This window comes from Lepidochelys kempii, chromosome 4 (assembly GCF_965140285.1).
Source record: "Lepidochelys kempii isolate rLepKem1 chromosome 4, rLepKem1.hap1, whole genome shotgun sequence".
Taxonomy (NCBI): domain Eukaryota; kingdom Metazoa; phylum Chordata; order Testudines; family Cheloniidae; genus Lepidochelys; species Lepidochelys kempii.
In genome coordinates, this window is record NC_136383.1 from 111,959,199 (window position 1) to 111,982,090 (window position 22,892).

Genomic DNA, 22,892 nt, shown 5'->3' on the forward strand with positions numbered 1-22,892 from the left:
GTCTTCCAAATGTCTTCATGAACCACAGTGTTGCTAAGGGATCAACAGTACCCCACATGGGGCCCACCTTCACGCTCTTATGATACCATCCACTGACCTTGCTTGGGCCCTTGGGATTAATATCTTCATGTGCCAGCGTATGAGGATCCCGGATATCACTGCCAATAATAGCCGAAGTCCCCACAGAAGCACTTGTTAAGGAGGAACAGTGGGAACCACTGGATCCCCTGGCAGTGCTTTCTTCATCCTTCCAGATGAGGCAGTGACAGTAGCTTCTCCCTCACCACCAGATGATTACAGGCAGTGCCGTGGCCTCCTGAGGAGGATGGCTTAATCTCTTCAAGTCCCACTACAGTTGATTCAGGATCTTACCCAAAAATTTCTGGATTTTCTCCAAGCTATGGCTTCCTCTAAAGTGGTGTGCCCCATGAACAGGGTCCTATTGAAGCTTTGTAAAACAATTTGGCACATTCCTGCTACTTGTGCCCTGCCCCTGAGGAGGGCTTAAAAGAAATATTTTGTTCGTTCCCAAGGGAGCAGAATATTTGTTTTCCCACCTTTAATCCCAACTCCTTAGTGGGACAAGCTGTCATGGAGTGTCAGCCTGGTTCCATCCCTCCTGACAAAGACACCAAGAGATATCTCTTTAACAGAACTTTTAATTGGCTAGCCTACTGTTTCACGTAGCAAATTACTAGGCATTGATGTCCAAGTACGACTTCATGAATTGCAATAAGCTGTTAGAATTCTCTAAGTTGCTGAAGGAATTTAGGTCCCAATTTCGGGCCATCCTGGATGGGGGTTGACCTTCCAAGCACTTCTGAATGCAGTGGACGCAGCATCATGTTGCATGCCTGCCTCGGTAGTTATGAGATGGGTTTCAGGTTGCAGTCCTTGGGGCTTCCCTAGAATGTTCAGTGATGGTACAGGATTTCTCCTTTGTGGTAACAGTTTTTTGAGTGAAAAGATAGGAGTCACTGCACACTCACAAAGACTTCTGCTCTACCCCAGAGGTGGGCAAACTACAGCCTGCGGGCCACATCCAGCCCGCAGGATCCTCCTGCCCGGCCCCTAGGCTCCTGGCCCGGGAGGCTAGCTCTCAGCCTCTCCCCTGCTTTCCCCCCTCCCCCGCAGCCTCAGCGCGCCGCGCCACGCTCTGGGCAGCTCGGCAGCACAGTTTCAGAGGCACAGCCTGACCTGGTGCTCTGGGCGGCGCGGCTGTAGTGCTGCCAGCCACCAGTGCTCCAGGCAGCGCAGTCAGGGGGGCATGGGGGTTGGATAGAGGGCAGGGGAGTTGGGGGTGTTGATAGGGGCCGGGCGGTCAGAGGGCGGGGAACAGGGAGCTTGGATGGGGCGTGGGTCTGGGGGTGGGGGCAGTCATGAAGTGGGGGGTTGGGTGGGGCGGCAGGGGTCAGTCGGGGTGGGAGGTCCAGGAGGGGATGGAGAGCAGGGGCTGGTGGATGGGGTAGGAGTCCTGGGGGCGAGAAGGGGGGAGCGGCGTTGGATAGGAGGCGGGAGCTGGGCCACGCAACCATCCACACAGCCTCCCCTAACTAGCTCTCCATACAATTTTGGAAACCTGATGTGGCCCTCAGGCCAAAAAGTTTGCCCGCCCCGTCTCTACCCTCTGCTATTTGGGGATATGTACCCTGGTACCCCTGAGGAAATACTCCAGGCTGCTGCCTCTGGTTAGCACACACCACCTCAGTCATTTTTCCATCAAGGGATCTAGGAGCCCCTTAGAAAATGACAGAGGGTGCATCGTGGGCAGGCACTCCACACCACCGCCCTCCCCTCTTCAGTTCCTAACTGCCTACCAAGAGGCATTTTGTTGGGATACTCGAGAGCCATCAACTAGTCTCCATACCACCTGTTATCTCCACTCCTTTTGGTGGATGCCTGGCCTGTTTCCTCCTGATGTGGCACCTTATCACATAGGACAAATGGATTTTCGACATCACCTCAACTGGCTGCATCCTAGAGGTCTTGTCTGACCCCCTGCTCCTGGCCCTCCCTCCTCATCCCTTTTCAGGGACTCCTCTCATGAGAGGATTCTCAAACTGGAGGAGGACTCCCTAATCCAGTTGGGGTCAAGACAGCCTGTGCCCTCTCCTCACAAGATGAAGGGCTTTTACTCAAGATACTTCCTCACCTCCCAAAAGAACGGGGGCTGGAGACCCATCCTGGACCAAACAGCTGAGTGTCTGCTTCATTCAGTGATATTCCCTGGCCTCAGTAATCTCCTCCACAAACAAAGGTGACTAGATTGTTGCTCTCTATCTGAAAGATGCATATTTTCATTTGGACAGTCGCCTAGCTTGAAGGAGATTTCTTCATTTCACTGTAGGTCCAGAGCACTTTCAGTACAGTGTGTTCCCCTTTTGCCTATTGATGGTCCTGAGAGTTTTTGTGAAGGTACTTAGAGTGGTGGGTGTGTACCTCCACAAACAAGGTGGCCCAATATTTCTCCACCTGGATGATTGTATCAGGAAGTGCAAGCAAAAGTCACCTCACTTGAACTATCTTATGCTTTTGGGCTTCAGGTAAATTCAGAAAAACCACCTTACCCCTCCCCTGCCCTCACAAATTACACAACTTAGTGGAGTGAAACTGAACTTGATCATGGCAAGGGCCTCAAGACTGATTCCTCACAATGACGGACCTGGTTGCCCAGCTTCATCTCAGCCCTCAGAGGGTGGTCTGTTCCTGCTTAGGCCTACGGGTTTGGCTGAGGTTGGTCTATGTACCAAGCAGGGACTCTTTGGACAAGAAGGTCTTGCTCCTCCAGAACGTGTTGCCATTACTTATTTAATGGGGGACCAAGAACAAAGTGTGTGTTGGGGTCCTCTTTATTTCTAAACCACCTACAAAAACACTCATCATGGCTGTCTGCCTTCTGGGATGGGAAGCACACTTATTCAGCCAGACAGCTTGGCATTCCTGGTCCCTGTAGGAATCCAGGCTACATCTCAATCTTCTTGAGCTTCAGGCGGTACACAAAACATGCAAGATGTTCCTACCCCTTATTTGGTTTTCTCATATACAGGTAAGCTCAGACATGGCCATTGTCTATTACATAAACAAACAGGGAGGCTCAAGATCCATCCCAGTCTGCAAACAGGCGGTCCAGCTCTGGAACTGATGTATACCTCATCAGATTACCCTCTCAGCAGTAGTGGGAGCTCCACCCATCAGTAGCGCAGTACATCTTTCATCTATGAGGTGTCCCATCCTGGGAGCTTTTTGCAATTCAGTGGAATGAAAAGGGCTTTACAGAGTGGCTCTGGGCCTCAGCTCCAGAGGGGATGGCTTCCTAGTGTGGGGGTTGGACCTGCTGATGTACTGCTTCCCTCCCATCCTCTTACAACTCTGTGTCCTCAGAAGAATCAAGCTGGACAGGGCTGCAGTGATCCTGATATCTCCCTGGTGCCTGAGGCCGTTCTGGTTCACCACCATCCTGCAGTTGGCCTCATGCCCATGCATTCACATACAACTGTTCTCGGACCTACTGTCTCAGAAAAAAGGCAAGATCAGCCACTTCCACCTGCACCTTGGCCTCTCTCTATCTGGTGGCATAGTTCTTGGATGGACAATTCATAGGATGTCCAGTCTGTCCTTAACAATAGCAGGAGACTATCTACAGAGAAGTGATTCTCCCTGTGGAGTGATCAGCACCACTTAAAATCTTGAGGAATCAGGAATCCATGTAATCGTGGAATATCTTCTCTCGATGAAGACAGCTGGCCTATGCATCAGTTCCATAAGTGTATGTTTGGTGGTTATTTATATATACTTTCTATTCTTTAGTGTTTACTACTGTGAAGTTCCTGTAGGGTATCATAAGGACATTCTCTCTAGTATCTAAATCTCCTCATACCTGGGACCTGAACCTCATCCTCACTTACGAGTCCTCATTTGACTCCTGCTCTGTACTAGGAGGACAGGATTAGAATTCAAAATGATCTTGACAAACTGGATAAATGGTCTGATTTAAGTAGGATGAAATTAAAAAAGAGCAAATGTTAAGTATTACTTTAGGAGGGCATAATCAGTCCCCACAAATACAAAATGTGAAATGACTATCTAGGAAGGCATACTGCAGAATAGGATCAGTGGGGGTGGGGAGGGGAAAGAGGTGTGTTAGTGGGTCACAAACTAAATATGGGTCAACAATATAATACTTTTCCAAACAAAAAAAGCAAACATCATTCTGGGATGTATTAGCAGGAGTGTTATAAGCAAGACATGAGAAATAATTCTTCTTCTCTACTCAGCACTGATAAGGCCTCAACTGAAGTATTTTGTCCAGTTATAGACACCACACTTCAGGAAAGATGTAGACAAATTGGAGAAAGTCCAGAGAAGAGCAACAAAAATGATTAAAGGTCTAGAAAACATGACCTATGTGGAAAGATTGAAAAAATTGTGTGTGTTTAGCGTGGAGAAGAGAGAACTGAGGTGGAGACATAAGTACGTAAAAGGTTATTATAAAGAGACAGGTGATAAATTGTTCTTAACCACTGAGGACAGGGCAAGAAGTAATGGGCTTAAATTGCAGCAAGGGGAGATTTAGGTTAGACATTAGGAAAACTTCCTAACTGTCAGGATAATTAAGCAGTGGAGCAAATTACTAGGGAGGTTGTGGAGTCTGTCATTAGAGGTTTTTAAGAACAGGTTGGACAAACATCTGTCAGAGATGGTCTAGATAGTACTTAGTCCTGTCTCAGTGCAGGGGACTGGACTAGATCGATCAAGGTCCCACCCAGTCCTACATTTCTATGAAGGTTGCCTTCCTGATGGTGATTACCTTTGCTAGGAGAATAGGTGAGCTTGGGGCCCTTCTGCTGGATCATCCGTACATGGTCTTTCACAGAGATAAAGTATCTTTGAGTTTGCATCCCAAGTTCATCCCTAAATTGCCTTCTGAATTTCACCTCATCTTCTGGTGTTCTATCCCAAGCCTCAGCATAGCACAGGGGACAGATAGCTCCACTCACTGGATATATGCAGGACTCTAGTCTTATCCTCGCATGGGACAAGACCCTTTCTTTGAAGTCTTCAAGATTGTTCGTCACTATTGCTGAAAGAAAGAAAGAAGGGAAATTTTCTTTTCCCAAAGACTTCCAAAACTGCAGCCTCCCGTTTTTACAGTCCTATGGAAGCCCTTCAACTTCAGGCTGTCAGGAGCCACTCATCTAGACCCCAAGCAGCTTTAGTGGCTTCCCTACTGGGAATTCCTCTCTCAGAAATATGTAGAGCAAGGGCTCCATTCACACTTTCACCAGGCATTATGTCCTAATTTAAGCTTTGGCTGAAGATATTTCCTTTTGGTTCAGCAATCCTTCAGTCTGTGGTTCAGAACGTTTCCTGCAACCCTCCTCCTCAATGAGCACTTCTTGGGAGTCACCCCAGTGAATAACCATAAGCACCAGCATTTAAAGAAGAAAGGAAGGTTACTTACCTTATAGTAACTGGAGTTCTTTGAGATGTGTGTTCCCTATTGGTATTCACAACCTGCCCTCCTTCCCTTCTGCTTTATTTTCTTGTGATTCGCGGTTGAGAAAGCATTAGAGAGGTGGTTGGTCCACTCCGCCCCTCATGTCCTCGTTGGGAGGATGAGGAGGCATAGTGTGCAGGTGTGGACCAATGGACATGGCTATTGAAGAACTTCTGGGTGCATAGAGCACATTTGCACCCACACTGAATACACATAGGGCCTATACATCTCAAAGAACTCTGGTTATTATAAGGTAAGTATCTTTCCTTTCATGTAGTAGTCAAGAGTGTCTCGGGTTTTTTCCCTGTAGCTCTAGAGCTGACATAGTTTGTAATGCTTAGAGCACTAATTGTAAGAGGGTTCAAATACTGCATTATGATCAGGTATCATGGACCCCTTTGCTTGGGTGGAGTTCTGTTGATTTCAGTTTTACAGATGAGGCTATAGAAGTTCCATTGGCGTCATTGCGGCTTTGTTTGGATGCGGGGCCTGCACTAATAGATCCTGCTACAGTATCGGGCTAAAATTGCATGTTCTAACAGCATATATGTCATAAGTGAGGGGCTAATGAAGGTTACAAGCTCTGAGAGTTATGCTGGTGGAACATGTAACATCTGAGCGAAAGATTCTTTAGCACAACATTTAAAGTCTGTTTCAAATGTCAAGCTGGTGGCAATACTCTGTCACGTGCTAAAATATGTCATTGCTTCTTCACGGCCATATAGAACTTCCATGAGGGATGCTGACCCTCTGGAAGTTATTCACTTGCAGAGCTTGTAACTCCTATGAAATTTGTCAAGCGTTTGATGAAAGTTACAGTCCTTGCCAAGGTACTTGGAAGGTTTCAACTTACGTTTTTTACCTTTCCTAATTTTTAATTAGGAAACTATATTTGTACTAGTCCTAAATGTGATTTAGTACATCTAAATAAATTTGAGCTTTCAGGGCAATTTATTTTTAGTTATGGGTAGGCAAAAAAGAACATCTTTACTCCAACAATGGAAAAAATAAGCACATTTTTAGAAGTCCATAATTCAAAAATGACTTCCTTCATTAATGTAAAAAAAAAAAAAAAAAAAAAGATCTTTTTTGTTTAAGACTAAAGTTGAGAAATTTCAGGTTAAAAGGTGTGAGATTTTTTTTTTGTTGTCAAAAGACCAAATTGTTTCCAGTGCAAGGTCTAATCTTTCAGCTTCAATTATGGAGTCGTATTGTGACGCTAATATGCTCCTAGAGCTTCTGGAATCCAAATATCCTCTGTTTTAAATACTTTACTAAAGTGGAATGCAAGGGAATCGAGAGGAGGATATATATTAAATACACTAATACAAACAACAGCCAAGCTTGAAAAACTGTAACTGTAGGAATTATAACCAAGAACTATTAGTGCTAAAGACTTAAAAACAAGAGCCCAATCTCATATTTTCCGATGTCAGAGTATAATATCTCTTCCATGTTCGCCAGCTCGCTCAAGCCATTGCGTGATCTTGCAGTGTTCAAGTTGCTTGCGAATTTCCAGTAGATTAGGACAGCTCTTTTGGAAACTATGTCAACAAGAACTGCTTTTGAGAATTGTTCAACCACAGAGATTTCCAGTAGCTTCACTTCGTCTTACAAATCATTTTGGAGATTATTAAACTGTTGTTGTGGACCTCTTACTTAGTGTTTTAAATAACATTACTGTGCATGTTTCATTCCATGTTTCTTTAGATATCCTTACTCTTTTTGGGCATTTATAAAAGTACTTCTCATTGTAGGATGAGTGCCAAATCATATTTTTTAATTCAACTGTTTTCTTCTTTCCCTTCAGAGCTGAGGCACGTGTAGTATAAACACTTAATGAATTAATTTCAATATCGAATTTCTCTACAAAAGTCAGGAAACTACTTACCTGCCTTTGTTTGTTCATTAAGAGCCTTTACAAACATACATAGAACTGTATGTTCAATTAATCCTTTTCTGATTTCAGTTGGTCGTGGGTTGGTTGTTGTCAGAGTCTTCGCCATCTTGATCTGTCTGGTTGTGAAAAAATCACAGATGTGGCCATGGAGAAGATTTCCAGAGCTTTGGGAATCTTATCAGCCCACAACAACAAAGGAGTTCTGAAAAGTTGCAGAAACCGAAGTGCAAAGACTGTATGGAGAAATAAAGACATTACCATGCAGTCCAACAGGAAGTACAGTTTGCATGATATAACTAATGAACCTCTTATCAAGGAAGAAGGTAATGAGCACTATTGGACTAAACCTGTCAGCTCAGAAAGTTTCAGCTCTGCCTATGTGTGGATGCTAGATGCAGATGATCTGGCTGATATTGAAGATGCTGCTGTGGGGCGACGCAGAAATATTGAGGGACTTTGTGTGGTGGAACCAGCATCCAGTCTTAGTTGTTCAGCATCTTGTTACAATAAAGACATTGTTGGACTAAGGACTAGTGTCTGTTGGCAGCAGCATTGTGCTTCTACTGCCTTTACTTATTGCAGTCACTCATTTTGTTGTGCTCGGATGGCACTAAGAACTATACAAGCACTTCCAGAGTCCTCTGCACTGTGTAAAAAAACAACAAGGACTAGACAGTCAGAGGGAAAAGACTTTGCATACTCTGGGAGTGAAAAATCAGACCAAGAGACTGCACGAGTTCTTCAGTTCCTCAGTCTGTCTGGATGTTATCAGATCACAGACCACGGTCTCAGGTAAGTAGCCATTTTTGAGCTACTGCAGTCATCAAAGAGAATTTCCTAGCTTTCAAGGAAGAAAAAGCTATCAAATGTGATGAGGAAGGCAGCAGGGTCAAATTAGGCGTGCAAGATGAGATCGTATGTTGTTCTTATAAAAATAAGAAACATTATGAAATGTATTAATTCAAAGTGCTCCCTGTTCAGAGATACATAGCAATAGTTACATGATGACTGAATTTTAATAGCCTGATGTACATAATATTTTCCTGGTAGTGATTGTGGGAGAGGTTTAAAGCTTAGCTTTTATGTAGTTACTTTTCAAGTTTTATGACTTAATATAATTTTGGCTTCGTGGCACTTGATCTAAGCGGTAGCTTTTCACTGGAAGAAAGAATTTTTGAATCCTCAGAAGATATGTAATTTTATCTGTCTGAAGGTGCATCAGCATTTTATGCACAGCAGTTTTAGGTGGGTTTTGGAATCAATCCTTAGAAGTATACATATCTTCAGCAAGAGATTAATGGCTGGTTCATTGGCTTACTGTGTGAAAACCTGAAAAGCTAGAGTAGTGTCTCCTTTAAAAATATTCATGTATAGTATTGGGCATAATTCTGTATGTAAACAAGAACAAGTTGTATATGAGATGATATATAGTGCATAGCAAATGAAGCTTGACATGGACATTAAGGACTTGGTGCCAATAGTTTAGCGAAGACTTAAAAAAATCATTTCTGAACATGCAGCATAGCAGTCTCCTAAGACTTTCAGTCAAACAAGGCTTGCTCTCTGTGGCATCACAGTACATATTTCCAGACTCATGAGCTGCTGTTCTCTCTGAGCAGAGGACAGGGTAGGGAAAGGAGCTCTTTCTCTGTTTTCATGAGGAACATCAAAACACATAATATTATTTAAAAACAAACACTCCTTGCTTTGGAGAAGACAGAAAACGACTGATGTGGCAGAAGACTGTAGATTAGTCATTTTTTTATAAGGTTTCTGCAATTTTTGTTTTGTCTACAACATACTGCACATTTAAATATTTATTATAAAGTGTCTGTCGAGTTTGAAAATTTTCCCATTGGCCTGATTTTCAGAGGTGTAAGCAATGCATTCCTCTCATTGGTTTCAGTTTGCATATAGACTCTTAAATACAGGTTTAGGAATCCAGGTTTTAAATCTGAGTGTATAAAGGCTCGCATTAAGCAGATAATTAAACACTACAACCTAAATGAATGTAGCATTAAGAATGCATTGTTTAAAATAATTAAAAGTTGGGGTTGCAATAGCCACTTTAATTTAGTCTGACTGCGTATGTGTAATAATTTCTATTCTTGTTTAAAAACATACGTAAAATTTCAGTTTTTACTTAAATTAAAAGGAGCACCTATCATTTGCTCTAGCTATCTTTGACCATAACACCATAAATGTGTATATATTGAATGAAACATTTACACAATACCTAGAGAAGGCACTGAATCAAAACTCTTGATCTTATTGTGCCTGGATTTAGGACAAGTTCAAATCTGGCCCTGAACTTTGCAGTGTGGTACTATTTCTGCACCAACAGATGCTGAGGTGAATCTAATTCACAGTGGCTAGTTTTGTGGTACTTATTCTGCAAAACATCCGTTGAGTTCACTTCTTAAATGCCTGTCATCCAATAACGAAGTATAAAATAGCACAAAGATCAACTTTGTTATAAAATGTGGAATCACCTGTTCTTAAAATCAAAAAGGTGTGCTTATTAGGGAATAGTGCCACATTGTATTACAAAAAACAGTACTTGAGTTAAGTTCAGACTTGCAACTTTAAAGTTAAAAAGAACAGGAGTACTTGTGGCATCTTTGAAACTAACAAACTTATTTGAGCATAAGCTTTCTTGGGCTACAGCCCACTTCATCGGATGCATAGAATGGAACACAAAGTAAGAAGAGTGTGTGTGTGTGTGTGTGTACACACGCCCCCCTTCTTACTATATGTTTCATTTTATACATCCGATGAAGTGGGCTGAAGCCCATGAAAGCTTATGCTCAAATAAATTTGTTAGTCTCTAAGGTGCCACAAATACTCCTGTTCTTTTTACGGATACAGACTAACATGGCTGCTACTCTGAAACCTAGCTTTAAAGTTGTTCTCCTCTGTAAAAACGAGAGACTACACCAATGTTAAATGAAGGTTCTGTGTGCAGATCAGTGGGCTCTGTAGAGGAACTGCACCTTTCTCTTGTGTAGCGAGAGGACCTGGACACAATCTAAGTTAAACTTCTGGAAGTTACTCTCTGGAGATAAGAAATTGGGAACAGTTCCACAAGTTAGGGAATTGAGCATCTCTGGCTAAAGTAATATGTGTTTGGGAGACATCGTTTGGCTCTGGGTTTTCTGAAAAAGTAAGTCTGACTTCTAGCCCCAACTGGGCAATGGACAGTTACTATCTGGATTGAGCCCTGGTCGGAGTTCAGATGTTCGTGCAGAGCTGAGGGAGGAATTTTGTTCCGGTCTGTGCTGGCTCTAATCTTATAACAGGCAGAACTCCAACCGACTCAGTCTAGTTACTTGGGCAGTCTGGAGCTTCCCTTTCAAAGGAAAAGAGTGGCAAAAATGGGACCTGATGTAAGGAGGAGAAAGAAGAAGCTCTAGTTTCTTGTTTTTCTAATTGCCTTACATAATAACTTTGCTTTAGCATCTGCAGTAGACACTCAGGTAATAATATAAATGCTAAAGTAAGCGCATCTAATTATTGAATACAAAATTGGCAAGTTCAAGGCTGACCACTGCATTAGTGACTCCTTTGATTTTTATAAAAAGAATACTTGAGCATTGACGTAGGAGTGTTGACATAGGGCATCACCTTCCTTTGTGTCAATGCTAACATTGCTTGATTTTAGAAAATCCATGAACTTGGCAACGCAGCTGAAGCATCTGCGTTGACGGCAATCCAGTTCTTTGTTCTGTCTTAACACGTTTTGACTTTCTCTTTGATCATAGGGCGTTGACCCTGGGAGGAGGACTGCCACATTTGGAACACCTTAATCTCTCGGGTTGTCTTACTATAACTGGTGTGGGCCTGCAGGATTTGGTTGCTGCATGCCCTTCTTTAAACGATGAACACTTTTACTACTGTGACAACATTAACGGTAATGTCATTTTGTAAAGTACATGATAACTTTTGGGGGCTCAAAGTTGTTTGATTTAGGGAATTTTTAAACTTTTTTTTTTGTATAACAGTGAGTTCTGTGGTTTATCAGGTTAGCCTTTGCCTCAGTTTCTTCTGTGTTACACTGGATTTTTAAAAATTTCAAATCGTTTGTGAGCATATATATTGTATAGGTGAGTATTTGTGATTCCTTGTATCTTGCATCTAAATTAAATGTAAGTAACAAAGGATGGAAATACCTCTCAGGTTTATCAGTTATCCTCAGCACAATGAACAACCACAAATAAACCCCAAACCCTCAGTGGGATTGCTTTCTTATGGTAGTGACTGTAGTCATGTGGGCCCATGAGAATAAGGCTAAGTGCTAGTAGCACGGAGGAGAGAGATCATGTTGGTCAATGTGCAGAACAGTCCATAATACTAGAGCATTGATGTACATGTGTTCACACAGGGCATCTCCTTCCCTTGTGGTCAGTGCTAATGTTGCTAATGCTGAGATCCTTTGTACGTCGCACTTCCTCCTTTGTGGAAGATGTGGTGCTCTTTGCCCCTTACAAGCTCACAGCGGTACCAAGATCATGAATTAGGCTTTGTACAGAGAATTAGGTTCCAGCTTCACATCAGAGAAACTGGATGGTTGGTTTGTAACTGAGTATAATTGAAGGGTTTGGGTTTCTCTGAGGGGAATGTTTGACTTTCCCATTTTTACTTTAGTTATCCCCCTTGCCTGTTCTCAATGCTGACTCCTCTGCATCTACTTCTACCCTCTTTATGCTAATGAGGAGGCAGAGAAGGCACATTGAATAGATGTAGGCTACCTTCAATGACCCTATATGCCCACTTTGATAGCATTGAGAGGTGTATTGCCTAGGAGAACAGATGCAGCTATTGTTATGCATTTAGTGTAGTAGAATGAGTGTCTTATGACCATTTAAAAAAAAAAAAAAAAGCTTTTGTCATCTTCCCTGGACTGTTTACAAATATACCTTGTAAAGATTTCTTCATCACTACTGTCTTTGTTAAATGTGGATTTTGAGGACATGCTATAAAGGACAGGTCCTTAGATAATACATAGAGGAGTAAAAAGAAAAGGAGTACTTGTGGCACCTTAAAGATTAACCAATTTATTTGAGCATAAGCTTTCGTGAGCTACAGCTCACTTCATCGGATGCATACTGTGGAAACTGCAGAAGACATTATATACACAGAGACCATGAAACAATACCTCCTCCCACCCCACTCTCCTGCTGGTAATAGCCCATCCAAAGTGACCACTCTCTTTACAATGTGTACGATAATCAAGGTGGGCCATTTCCAGCATAAATCCAAGTTTAACCAGAACGTCTGGGGGGGGGAGGTAGGAAAAAGCAAGGGGAAATAGGCTACCTTGCATAATGACTTAGCCACTCCCAGTCTCTATTTAAGCCTAAATTAATAGTATCCAATTTGCAAATGAATTCCAATTCAGCAGTTTCTCGCTGGAGTCTGGATTTGAAGTTTTTTTGTTTTAAGATAGCGACCTTCATGTCCATAATTGCGTGACCAGAGAGATTGAAGTGTTCTCCGACTGGTTTATGAATGTTATAATTCTTGACATCTGATTTGTGTCCATTTATTCTTTTACGTAGAGACTGTCCAGTTTGACCAATGTACATGGCAGAGGGGCATTGCTGGCACATGATGGCATATATCACATTGGTGGATGTGCAGGTATACGAGCCTCTGATAGTGTGGCTGATGTTATTAGGCCCTGTGATGGTGTCCCCTTAATAGATATGTGGGCACAGTTGGCAACGAGTTTTGTTGCAAGGATAGGTTCCTGGGTTAGTGGTTCTGTTGTGTGGTATGTGGTTGTTGGTGAGTATTTGCTTCAGGTTGGGGGGCTGTCTGTAGGCAAGGAATGGCCTGTCTCCCAAGATTTGTGAGAGTATTGGGTCATCCTTCAGGATAGGTTGTAGATCCTTAATAATGCGTTGGAGGGGTTTTAGTTGGGGGCTGAAGGTGACGGCTAGTGGCGTTCTGTTATTTTCTTTGTTAGGCCTGTCCTGTAGTAGGTGACTTCTGGGCAAACTGGACAGTCTCTACGTAAAAGAATAAATGGACACAAATCAGATGTCAAGAATTATAAGATTCATAAACCAGTCGGAGAACACTTCAATCTCTCTGGTCACACAATTACAGACATGAAGGTCGCTATCTTAAAACAAAAAAACTTCAAATCCAGACTCCAGCGAGAAACTGCTGAATTGGAATTCATTTGCAAATTGGATACTATTAATTTAAGCTTAAATAGAGACTGGGAGTGGCTAAGTCATTATGCAAGGTAGCCTATTTCCTCTTGTTTTTTCCTCCCTCCCCCACCCCCTGACGTTCTGGTTAAACTTGGATTTATGCTGGAGATGGCCCACCTTGATTATCATACACATTGTAAGGAGAGTGGTCAGTTTGGATGAGCTATTACGAGCAGGAGAGTGAGTATGTGTTGGGGTGGGGGGTGAGAAAACCTGGATTTGTGCTGGAAATGGCCCACCTTGATTATCATACACATTGTAAAGAGAGTGGTCACTTTGGATGGGCTATTACCAGCAGGAGAGTGGGGTGGGAGGAGGTATTGTTTCATGGTTTCTGTGTATATAATGTCTTCTGCAGTTTCCACAGTATGCATCCGATGAAGTGAGCTGTAGCTCACGAAAGCTTATGCTCAAATAAATTGGTTAATCTCTAAGGTGCCACAAGTACTCCTTTTCTTTTTGCGAATACAGACTAACACGGCTGTTACTCTGAAACCTGACATAGAGGAGTGTTTCACTTCTCTAAAATGTGAGCAGTTATTGTCTCAGAATGATAGATATATACTTGCCCAATCCTCTAACCCTTCTCTTTGTACTACCTTGATTGATGGGGCTAAACTGGGGGGGAAATCTTGATGGTTAGATGAACTAGTGAGTGTATATACTATATTATTTATATTTTGGTAATCCCCAAAAACTTCACTCAGAATTGAGTCCCACTGTACATGATGCAGTACAAATTTACATGAAGTTCCTGCTCCTAACGACCTGTATTCTGATATAGTCAAGTTGCAACAAGTAAGTGTAACAAAAGAGGAGGGCAGGAGAGGAGAATGAGGGTAATATTGATGAGATCAGAGTTATATAAGCTAACTGTGCATGATTTGATGGTTCTGAATTATTTAAATATTCTTTAAAAATCAACAATCCCCACTGGCTCGCTGTCTCTTTTGTATATGTAACTTCATCTGTATAGTGCTTTTCATCCTGAAGGCATGTTACTTTAGTTCTGAGTTGGAACTTGGCAGAGCTTTAACAGTAGAAGCAAAGCTCAACTGACAAGTTGAGGTTCTAATCCAACTGTCATTGAAGTTGATGGAAAGACTTGCATTGACCTCAGCTGGAGTTGGATTGGGCCCTAATGCTGGAGATGAAGGTAAATATTTTAAGAAAACCCACCCTTGCTCACTATTCCAATACTTACTTATGCCCTGCATCTCGGCTACTGCACCCTCTTTTTGCAGGCTTCCTCAGTGCTCTCATTGCTTCCCTCCATTGGATCCAGGATGCAGCTGCTCAAATGATCTTCCTTGTCGGTTAATCTGATCATGTCAGCCTCCCCCGTTTAAATTCCTAAGTGATTTCCTGTTCTGCACAATGTCTTTTTCAAAGGCCTGTGCAAACCTGGCTCCTACATCTCTAGTTGCTTATGTCATTCCCCTCTCTTCCTCCATTCTGCCAGTGATGCCAGCCTTGATGACCTGTTCATGTGCTTTACCTGCCACTGTTTCCATGTCGTCTTCCACTTCCACCCCAATGCATGGAACACCTTCCTAAATCTAGTCTACCAAGACACAACAGTCTCTTCAACTCCTCCCAGCCCATTAAGTCTTGGTTCTTTTATGATGCTCACAAGAAATGAGTCGTCTTATTTAAAAAAGAAACAAACAACAAAAAATAACACCTGAAAACCAAAAAGTGCTGCTTATTGTGACAGAGATGTATGTACATGCCCAAGCTTGAGTAATTTTGCAATCCTACTGCTCTAGTACTGGTCCTTACTCTCACTTACTGCATCATACCTAAAATTAGATTATAAAATCTTCAGGGCAGAGACTATGTCCTTCTGTTTGTTCTGTAAAGCATCCAGCACGTTTTTGGAGGCTGTGTAAACAATTACTACATCAGGGGTAATTTAGGGAGACAAAATGTAATTGCCTAAATTGCTCTTACTCTTAGGAGAGATGTCATGATCTCCTATACCAGTGGTTCTCAACCTTTACTGACGACTGTACCCCTTTCAGGAGTCTGATTTGTCTTGCATACCCCCAAGTTTCACCTCACTTAAAAACTACTTGCTTACAAAATCTGACATAAAAGTACAAAATGTCACACTTTATTACTGAAAAATTGCTTGCTTTTTCTCACTTTTACCATATAATTATAAAATCAATTGGAATATAAATATTGTACTTGCATTTCAATATATAGATCAGTATAAACAAGTCATTGTCGGTATGAAATTTTAGTTTGTACTGACTTCGCTAGTGCTTTTTATAGAATCATAGAATATCAGGGTTGGAAGGGTCCTCAGGAGGTCATCTAGTCCAACCCCCTGCTCAAAGCAGGACCAATCCCCAACTAAATCATCCTAGCCAGGGCTTTGTCAAGCCTGAGCTTAAAAATATCTAAGGAGGGAGATTCCACCACTCCCTAGGTAATGCATTGCAGTGTTTCACCACCCTCCTAGTGAAAAAGTTTTTCCTAATATCCAACCTAAATCTCCCCCCACTGCAACTTGAGACCATTACTCCTTGTCCTGTCATCTGCTACCACTGAGAATAGTCTAGATCCATCCTCTTTGGAGCCCCCTTTCAGGTAATTGAAAGCAGCTATCAAATCCCCCCTCATTCTTCTCTTCTGAAGGCTAAACATCCCCAGTTCCCTCAGCCTCTCCTCATAAGTCATGTGTTCCAGTCCCCTAATCATTTTTGTTGCCCTCCGCTGGACTCTTTCCAATTTTTCCACATCCTTCTTGTAGTGTGGGGCCCAAAATTGGACACAGTACTCCAGATGAGGCCTCACCAATGTTGAATAGAGGGGAACGATCACTTCCCTCAGTCTGCTGGCAGTGCCCCTACTTATACATCCCAAAATGCCATTGGCCGCCTTGGCAACAACGGCACACTGTTGACTCATATCCAGCTTCTCATCCACTGTAACCACTAGGTCCTTTTCTGCAGAACTGCTGCCTAGCCATTCGGTCCCTAGTCTGTAGCGCTGCATTGGATTCTTCCGTCCTAAGTGCAGGACTCTGCACTTGTCCTTGTTGAACCTCATCAGATTTCTTTTGGCCCAATCCTCTAATTTGTCTAGGGCCCTCTGTATCCTATCCCTACCCTCCAGCGTATCTACCTCTCCTCCCAGTTTAGTGTCCTCTGCAAACTTGCTGAGGGTGCAATCCACACCATCCTCCAGATCATTTATGAAGATATTGAACAAAACCGGCCTGAGGACCGATCCTTGGGGCACTCCACTTGATACCGGCTGCCAACTAGACATGGAGCCATTGATCACTACCCGTTGAGCCCGACAATCTAGCCAACTTTCTATCCACCTTATAGTCCATTCATCCAGCCCATACTTCTTTAACTTGCTGGCAAGAATACTGTGGGAGACCGTGTCAAAAGCTTTGCTAAAGTCAAGGAACAACACGTCCACCGCTTTCCCCTCATCCACAGAGCCAGTTATCTTGTCATAGAAGGCAATTAGATTAGTCATTTATGTTGATGTACCTCCTGGAAGACCTCTGCGTTGTACACCTGGTTAAGAACCACAGTCCTAAGCTGAGCATAATCAAGACCACAACCTTTTTAGCTGGTGTAAGGGCTTAAAGAGCTAGCTATTGTGTCCCAGCAGCATTCTCATTTGGATAATACATTCTCTTTCATTAAATCTGATCTGCAGTTTCAGTTGGATATTCTTCATTGCTTATTGAAAACTCGTTAGCGGTGTTGCAGTGTCCTACATTCCACTCCAGAGGCAGTTGCATTCTGTGATTGCTGAAGTTATTCTTATATCACTTCAGTGTTTCTCAAAGTAACTGCAGGAAAATTAATACTTGGCAATAAACTAAACTGTTTGTTTAAAATAACTTAAGTATTTCATACTTTCTCTTCTCATCACTTTTTATCGTGGATTATTTTGGGGAAGATGTGTTCTGGAATCGTATTGGGGAAAAATCCTCATTCTCAGTCTCTTTCAACACACAAAATGGACTCTGAAGTATGGTATTTAGCACATTGTGAATGATGCAGACTTCTCTTTGTCATTTATGGCATTCAGAGGGCTTTACTTTCAACCACAACCAATTTTCAGATCTTTTTTCATAAATGATGCTGCCTGTCCACTGCAGGAGAGTTCCACTCACTTGATTTGGGGACTCTTAATAGAGGGCCTGGTGGGTCAGTTATGTAGGCGCATTTGGAGTTTTCAGATTCTCACTTTAAGGCCTGGTCTACACGCAGGTTTTGTATTGGTATAATTGCATCCACGCTAGCCCTTGGGGCTTATACCACCAGGAAAAAAATTGTATGGTTAAATGGCAAGATTCAAGAAGCTATTTGAGCCAAACAGAGATCCTTCAGAAACTGGAAATCCAACCTAAATTAAGCCAACAGAAAGGAACATAAACTATGGAAGATAAAATGTAAGATTGAAATTAGGAAGGTAAAGAGGTAATATGAAGAGCAAGTAGCACACACAAATGGTACTCAGATACAGTGATCCTAATTAAAGAAACAAACAAGAAATTCTTTAAGTATATCAGAACCAGGAAGAATGGGAGAGAATCTGTGGGTGGTTCTTCCAGTGCTTGCTCATGTCGATTCCATTCTAGGGGTGTGTGCGACCATGTGCACGGCCGCTGGAGATTTTTGCCTTTACAGTATCCGTAGGGTCGGCTGTAGCACCCTCTTGAATGCTACACCCATGCGTCAGTATGTTAGGCGCTGCCAGCCTTACGCCCTCTCAGTTCCTTCTTATTGCCCGAGCTGGTTAGTCGGAGCACCTTTCCTTTGTCTTGCAAGAGCTATTATCAGTATTTGAGCCTTAAGGCTTTCTAAATAGTTTGTTTACAGTAGTTAATTAATTAGCGTAGTTAAGGATAGAGTCCCAGCAAGGACTTCACCTCAGGTGGGGCATGCCCCGGTCTCTGGGTTTTAAGTCCTGCTCTGATTGTAACAGGCTTATGCTTAGTGACCCCCATAACAGCTGCCTCAAATGCTTGGGGGAATCACATGTGAAGAAGTGTCACATCTGTAAGAACTTTTTCATCCCGGAACTCAAAGAGTGAGACATCCATTTGAGGGCCCTCCTCATGGAGGCTGCTCTCTGCCTGGCATCCGAGCCTTCCCGGCCAGACTCTGCCCTGAGCAGCTTGGCCTCGGTGCGCAGTGTCTGGACCCAGTTCAAGTCAACAACCCACGGAGCCCCATGTCAGCAAAGAGTCAGTATAGGAGGACCGACTAAATATAACTTAATTGGAATTTCAGCTGTTTCACTTTGTCAAAGACCTTCAATAGGCTATGAAGTACTTACAGTGTTAGAGGGAAAATACTGTCATTGATTAGGAAATGGCTAAGAAACAGAGTAAGGAAAAAAGAGTTAGTTTTCAGCATGGCTTAAGGTTAGTAGGGTACCTTAAAGTTACTGGGACCAGAGGTGGATTATGGTTTTGTGGGGCCCTAGGACAGGGCAAGTGGGGACTCCTCCCCACGTCTTCCGCCTACAGTCCCCATCGGCCCCCTGGCACTTCTGCCGGGGAAATGGGATCGGGGCATGGAGGCTTTCCCTGGTCCCTGGCAGGAGCTATGGGTGGGATGCGGGGGTGCCCCAATTGGCCGGGGGCCCCAGGCACGGGCCCTGTTGCCCCAGGCACGGGCCCTGTTGCCCCAGGCACGGGCCCTGTTGCCCCAGGGGCTAATCCACCACTGAATGGGACTATTCTTGTTTTTAATATAGTTGCTAATGATTTGGAAAATAATGAGGTGGTAAAATTTTCAGATGACACTTTAAGTTAATCAAGAATAGAGGAGATTTTGAGGAACTTCAGAGGGACCTAACAAAGCTAGGAGAATGGGGGAGTGCAGTATCAGATTAAATTGTTTTGACAAGTGAAAGATAATGTACTTTGGAAGGAACACTTGGAACTACTCATATATTTGCTGGGTTTTTTATTAACTGTAACCACTCGGGGACAAAAGCAAGCAGTGTTAACATGCATGAAGAATAGGCTGGAAAACAATATTGAAAGTATACTAATGTCATTTTATAAACTAATGGTATGGTCTCACCTGGAATCCTGTGGTTCTGGTCACATTCTCTCAAACGAGGTCTAGCAGTAATAGTAGGGGTTCAGAGATCATCTAAAATGATGTGTGGCCACAGACTTTACCTCGGGGCAGTGGCAGGAAAGCAGTGGGTACATACTTTAAAGGTGTTGCTGCCCAGAGTATGTTTTCTTCTTCCCCCAACCAACTATACAAAATGCACTGTTTCCCTCCTCCACTGCTAAAAGCTAGAGGGTCCCTCACAGTAAGTGCTTAAGATTCAAAGGTCAAGATATGGCACAGTGATTAGGAAGTTTACATTTACTGTAAAATGGCTCTTTGTCATTTTACCTTTTCAGGTCATTGTCTTCCCAGTGATACCTGTTGTTTGTTGATGAACACAAGTTTTTGTTTTCAGCACCGTGGAGCCAGTATCCTGCAGACATGTCAGGTGGATTTTATTCTGCCTTATGCATGAATAAAATTGCTAGCTAAACTCTTTACTCCATATTCTTGCTTGTTGGCGTACAGTATGAAGCAGAAAACAGATTTCTAGACACCAGGTTTTGCTTTCAGTGCTGGAACCTACAAAAATCATTTTACTTGGAAGCTTGTTACTTTTAACTTAAGTTACTGTTTGAGAACAAATGGTGTCAAAGACACTCAAATGCTGCTGTCAGTGCATAACTTTTCTGACTGTAATCACATTCTAAAATGTATTAAAAATATATGATATCTCGTGTTTTTGTTTATATTTTCAGTGTATTGAGGGGAAGAGGTGGGTTGTTCTGGAGAGCTTTGCACAATCTCACACTATTTAAACTGAACGTGTGTGGTTGCGTTATGTTGGAAGCCAGACTTAAGTGAATCTCAATGGAAAAAAAAATTGTACATGTCTCTGAAAGGGTAAAATAAAATAATACAGCCATCTCAGATGAAATCCTGTAGTGTGAAAGGTAATGCAGTCAGATTGCTTTCTGTGTTGTATGCTATTTTTGATATTTTAATTTAAAGGTGTAACGGTAAGTGAAAGTAAGTGATGCTGGGGTAGAATTTCAATACTAGTGTTTCCTATCTGAATTCATGCAACGTCTGCATGAGAGAAATACAAATGTATAACTTATGAACAAATGACAGATTCTTTAGTTTGGGTAGATCTGAAAATCCATTAAGATCAACAGTACTACTAGTTTGCATTTTTTTATTCTACAGTTTTTGTATGACTACATATGTTTATATGTTAGCTGTAAGGTTATTTTCTTGCAAGGTTGAGTAAAGTTACATTTCAGGTTTTTTAAGTTTATTGAAGTTGACCAGGGTTACATTTTCAATTTATTTTTGCATTCTGACAGTGCCCTAGTTTTTTTCTTCTAAAAAAATTAAATGTAACTTGCAAATAATCTTCTGTATACTTTAATATGTTTGGAAAAGAAATCATGATCTAAAAGCATTCTAAAGGGTGAGGATGCTTTCTGTATGGTCTTGAATGTCAAGTGAGAATTCAGAGGTCTAGCTAATTATGGAAGCATTTCCCAGAAAAAGTTCCAGGCTAAAATCTGCATCCACATAAACAGAACAGGTTTTGAAGAATGTGTATTTATATAGTGCCACAAGGTTAACAAAGCTGCTTGAGTGATTTAAAAATGGAGGTTAAATGTGTATTCTGAAAATATCCCACTCCTGGCTGCTCATTTTTGGCAGAATGGATATTATTAAATTTGCTGACCCGAAAATGTTGCACATTTCAGCCTGCATTTTGTGATCTCCGAATGTATGTTGTTTGGGTGGGACTAAGGCACCGGCCAAGGCATTGTGTGAAGATTTTTCCAGTGCAAAATCCGAAGTATTCAGTGAGATGCATTTAAACAAGGATACTGATGAAGATTTTTTTGAGAATTCTTCAATTCTAAATCTACATTCCTTGGTGCAAAATTAGCTAATTCATAAATAACTAGGTTGCCAGGACAGTCCTAAAGATGAACAAACCCTATTTTCCTCCTTTCACATTTGTTCTGTTTTTATGCAGGTCCTCATGCTGAAACCGCCAGTGGATGCCAGAACTTGCAGTGTGGTTTTCGGGCCTGCTGCCGCTCTGGTGAATGACCCTTGACTTCTGATCTTTCAGTCTACTTCATTTAGCTGAGCAGGCTTCCTTTCATGCACTTTACTTACAGTCCACATATTGTGTTAACAATCCCTTTTGGAGCGTGATTTATTCTGCTAGACCCATCCTCGCCCCACAATTTACAATCTTAATTCTGAGTAAACTGTACAGTGTTGTAACGATCTATCAAGTTTCATTTTGGTTTTAAAGGTGTTGGGTTTTATTTTACTAAATGTATTGGGGATGGGGAAATGCTCATCAGATTTTTTTTCACAATGCCAGTTTTCTCAAAGTTTGGCACTTATACTTCGTTCATTGGATTATTTTGTATTAAGTGAGTGGGATTTACAGTCTTTCATTTTTTAAATCCACAAGTACAATATAAAGCTTCGCAAATAATTTGAAATGTATTTTTTTGCATTTTGATGATGTTCATCTTTAGATGTGTTGTTGCTTCCCATTTCCCAAAATCCTTCCTTTATACTGCAAAATTAGGGGAAGATGCTCTTTCCTGTAGCTGCTTTTTTTTTTTTTTTGGTATTTGGGCTTGAAAAGTATATTCAAATAAAACATTCCCATTGACACCACAGTTTTACTTAGCATTTGAAATCTATATAATTTTAAAATGTAATGACAAAATGTACAATGTTGTCAGGCCAATGAATACTGCCCACTTTATGTAGTGGCTCCACAAATCATTTGTATATGTGCTGTATTTACAGAGCAACCCCTTGGGACCCCACATCATCTCCCATTATAAAACCTGTTAAGATGCTGAATTTTGAAAGGGATTTTCAAAGAATTAAATTTTTAACCATATGAACAAATGTAAAAATAAACAGAGCTTTGAGGATTTTGATGGTGATGAATAATCCACTTTGACTGGAATGCAGGGAATCCAACTGCTGACAAGTGTACATTGGAGTGAGGTTAGGAACCAAATCTTCTTTTAGAAACAAGATCTATAATTTTTACTAATGTGTTACAGGAAAAGATAAAGCATTAATAAATACACTATGTTCTGTATTTACTTACTGCGTGTTACAAGTACCCAAGATTTGAAGGAAGTCTCTCCCTCCGCCCCCAAGCAGTTCAAATAAAGGTTACTTTGACTTCTTCA

General features: G+C 41.9%; 1 protein-coding gene across 2 annotated transcripts in view; it reads left to right on the plus strand.

Annotated features, from left to right (window-relative positions):
• The window catches only part of FBXL5 (F-box and leucine rich repeat protein 5), a 54,888-nt gene extending 31,996 nt beyond the window's left edge, over nucleotides 1–22,892 (plus strand). For both annotated transcript variants that reach the window (XM_073342470.2, XM_073342469.2), the window contains exons 9-11: nucleotides 7,467–8,189; nucleotides 11,159–11,307; nucleotides 21,695–22,892. In XM_073342470.2, coding sequence (XP_073198571.1) covers nucleotides 7,467–8,189; nucleotides 11,159–11,307; nucleotides 21,695–21,771 — 949 coding nt within the window. In that variant the 3' untranslated portion in view covers nucleotides 21,772–22,892. The remainder of the gene's footprint in view (nucleotides 1–7,466; nucleotides 8,190–11,158; nucleotides 11,308–21,694) is intronic.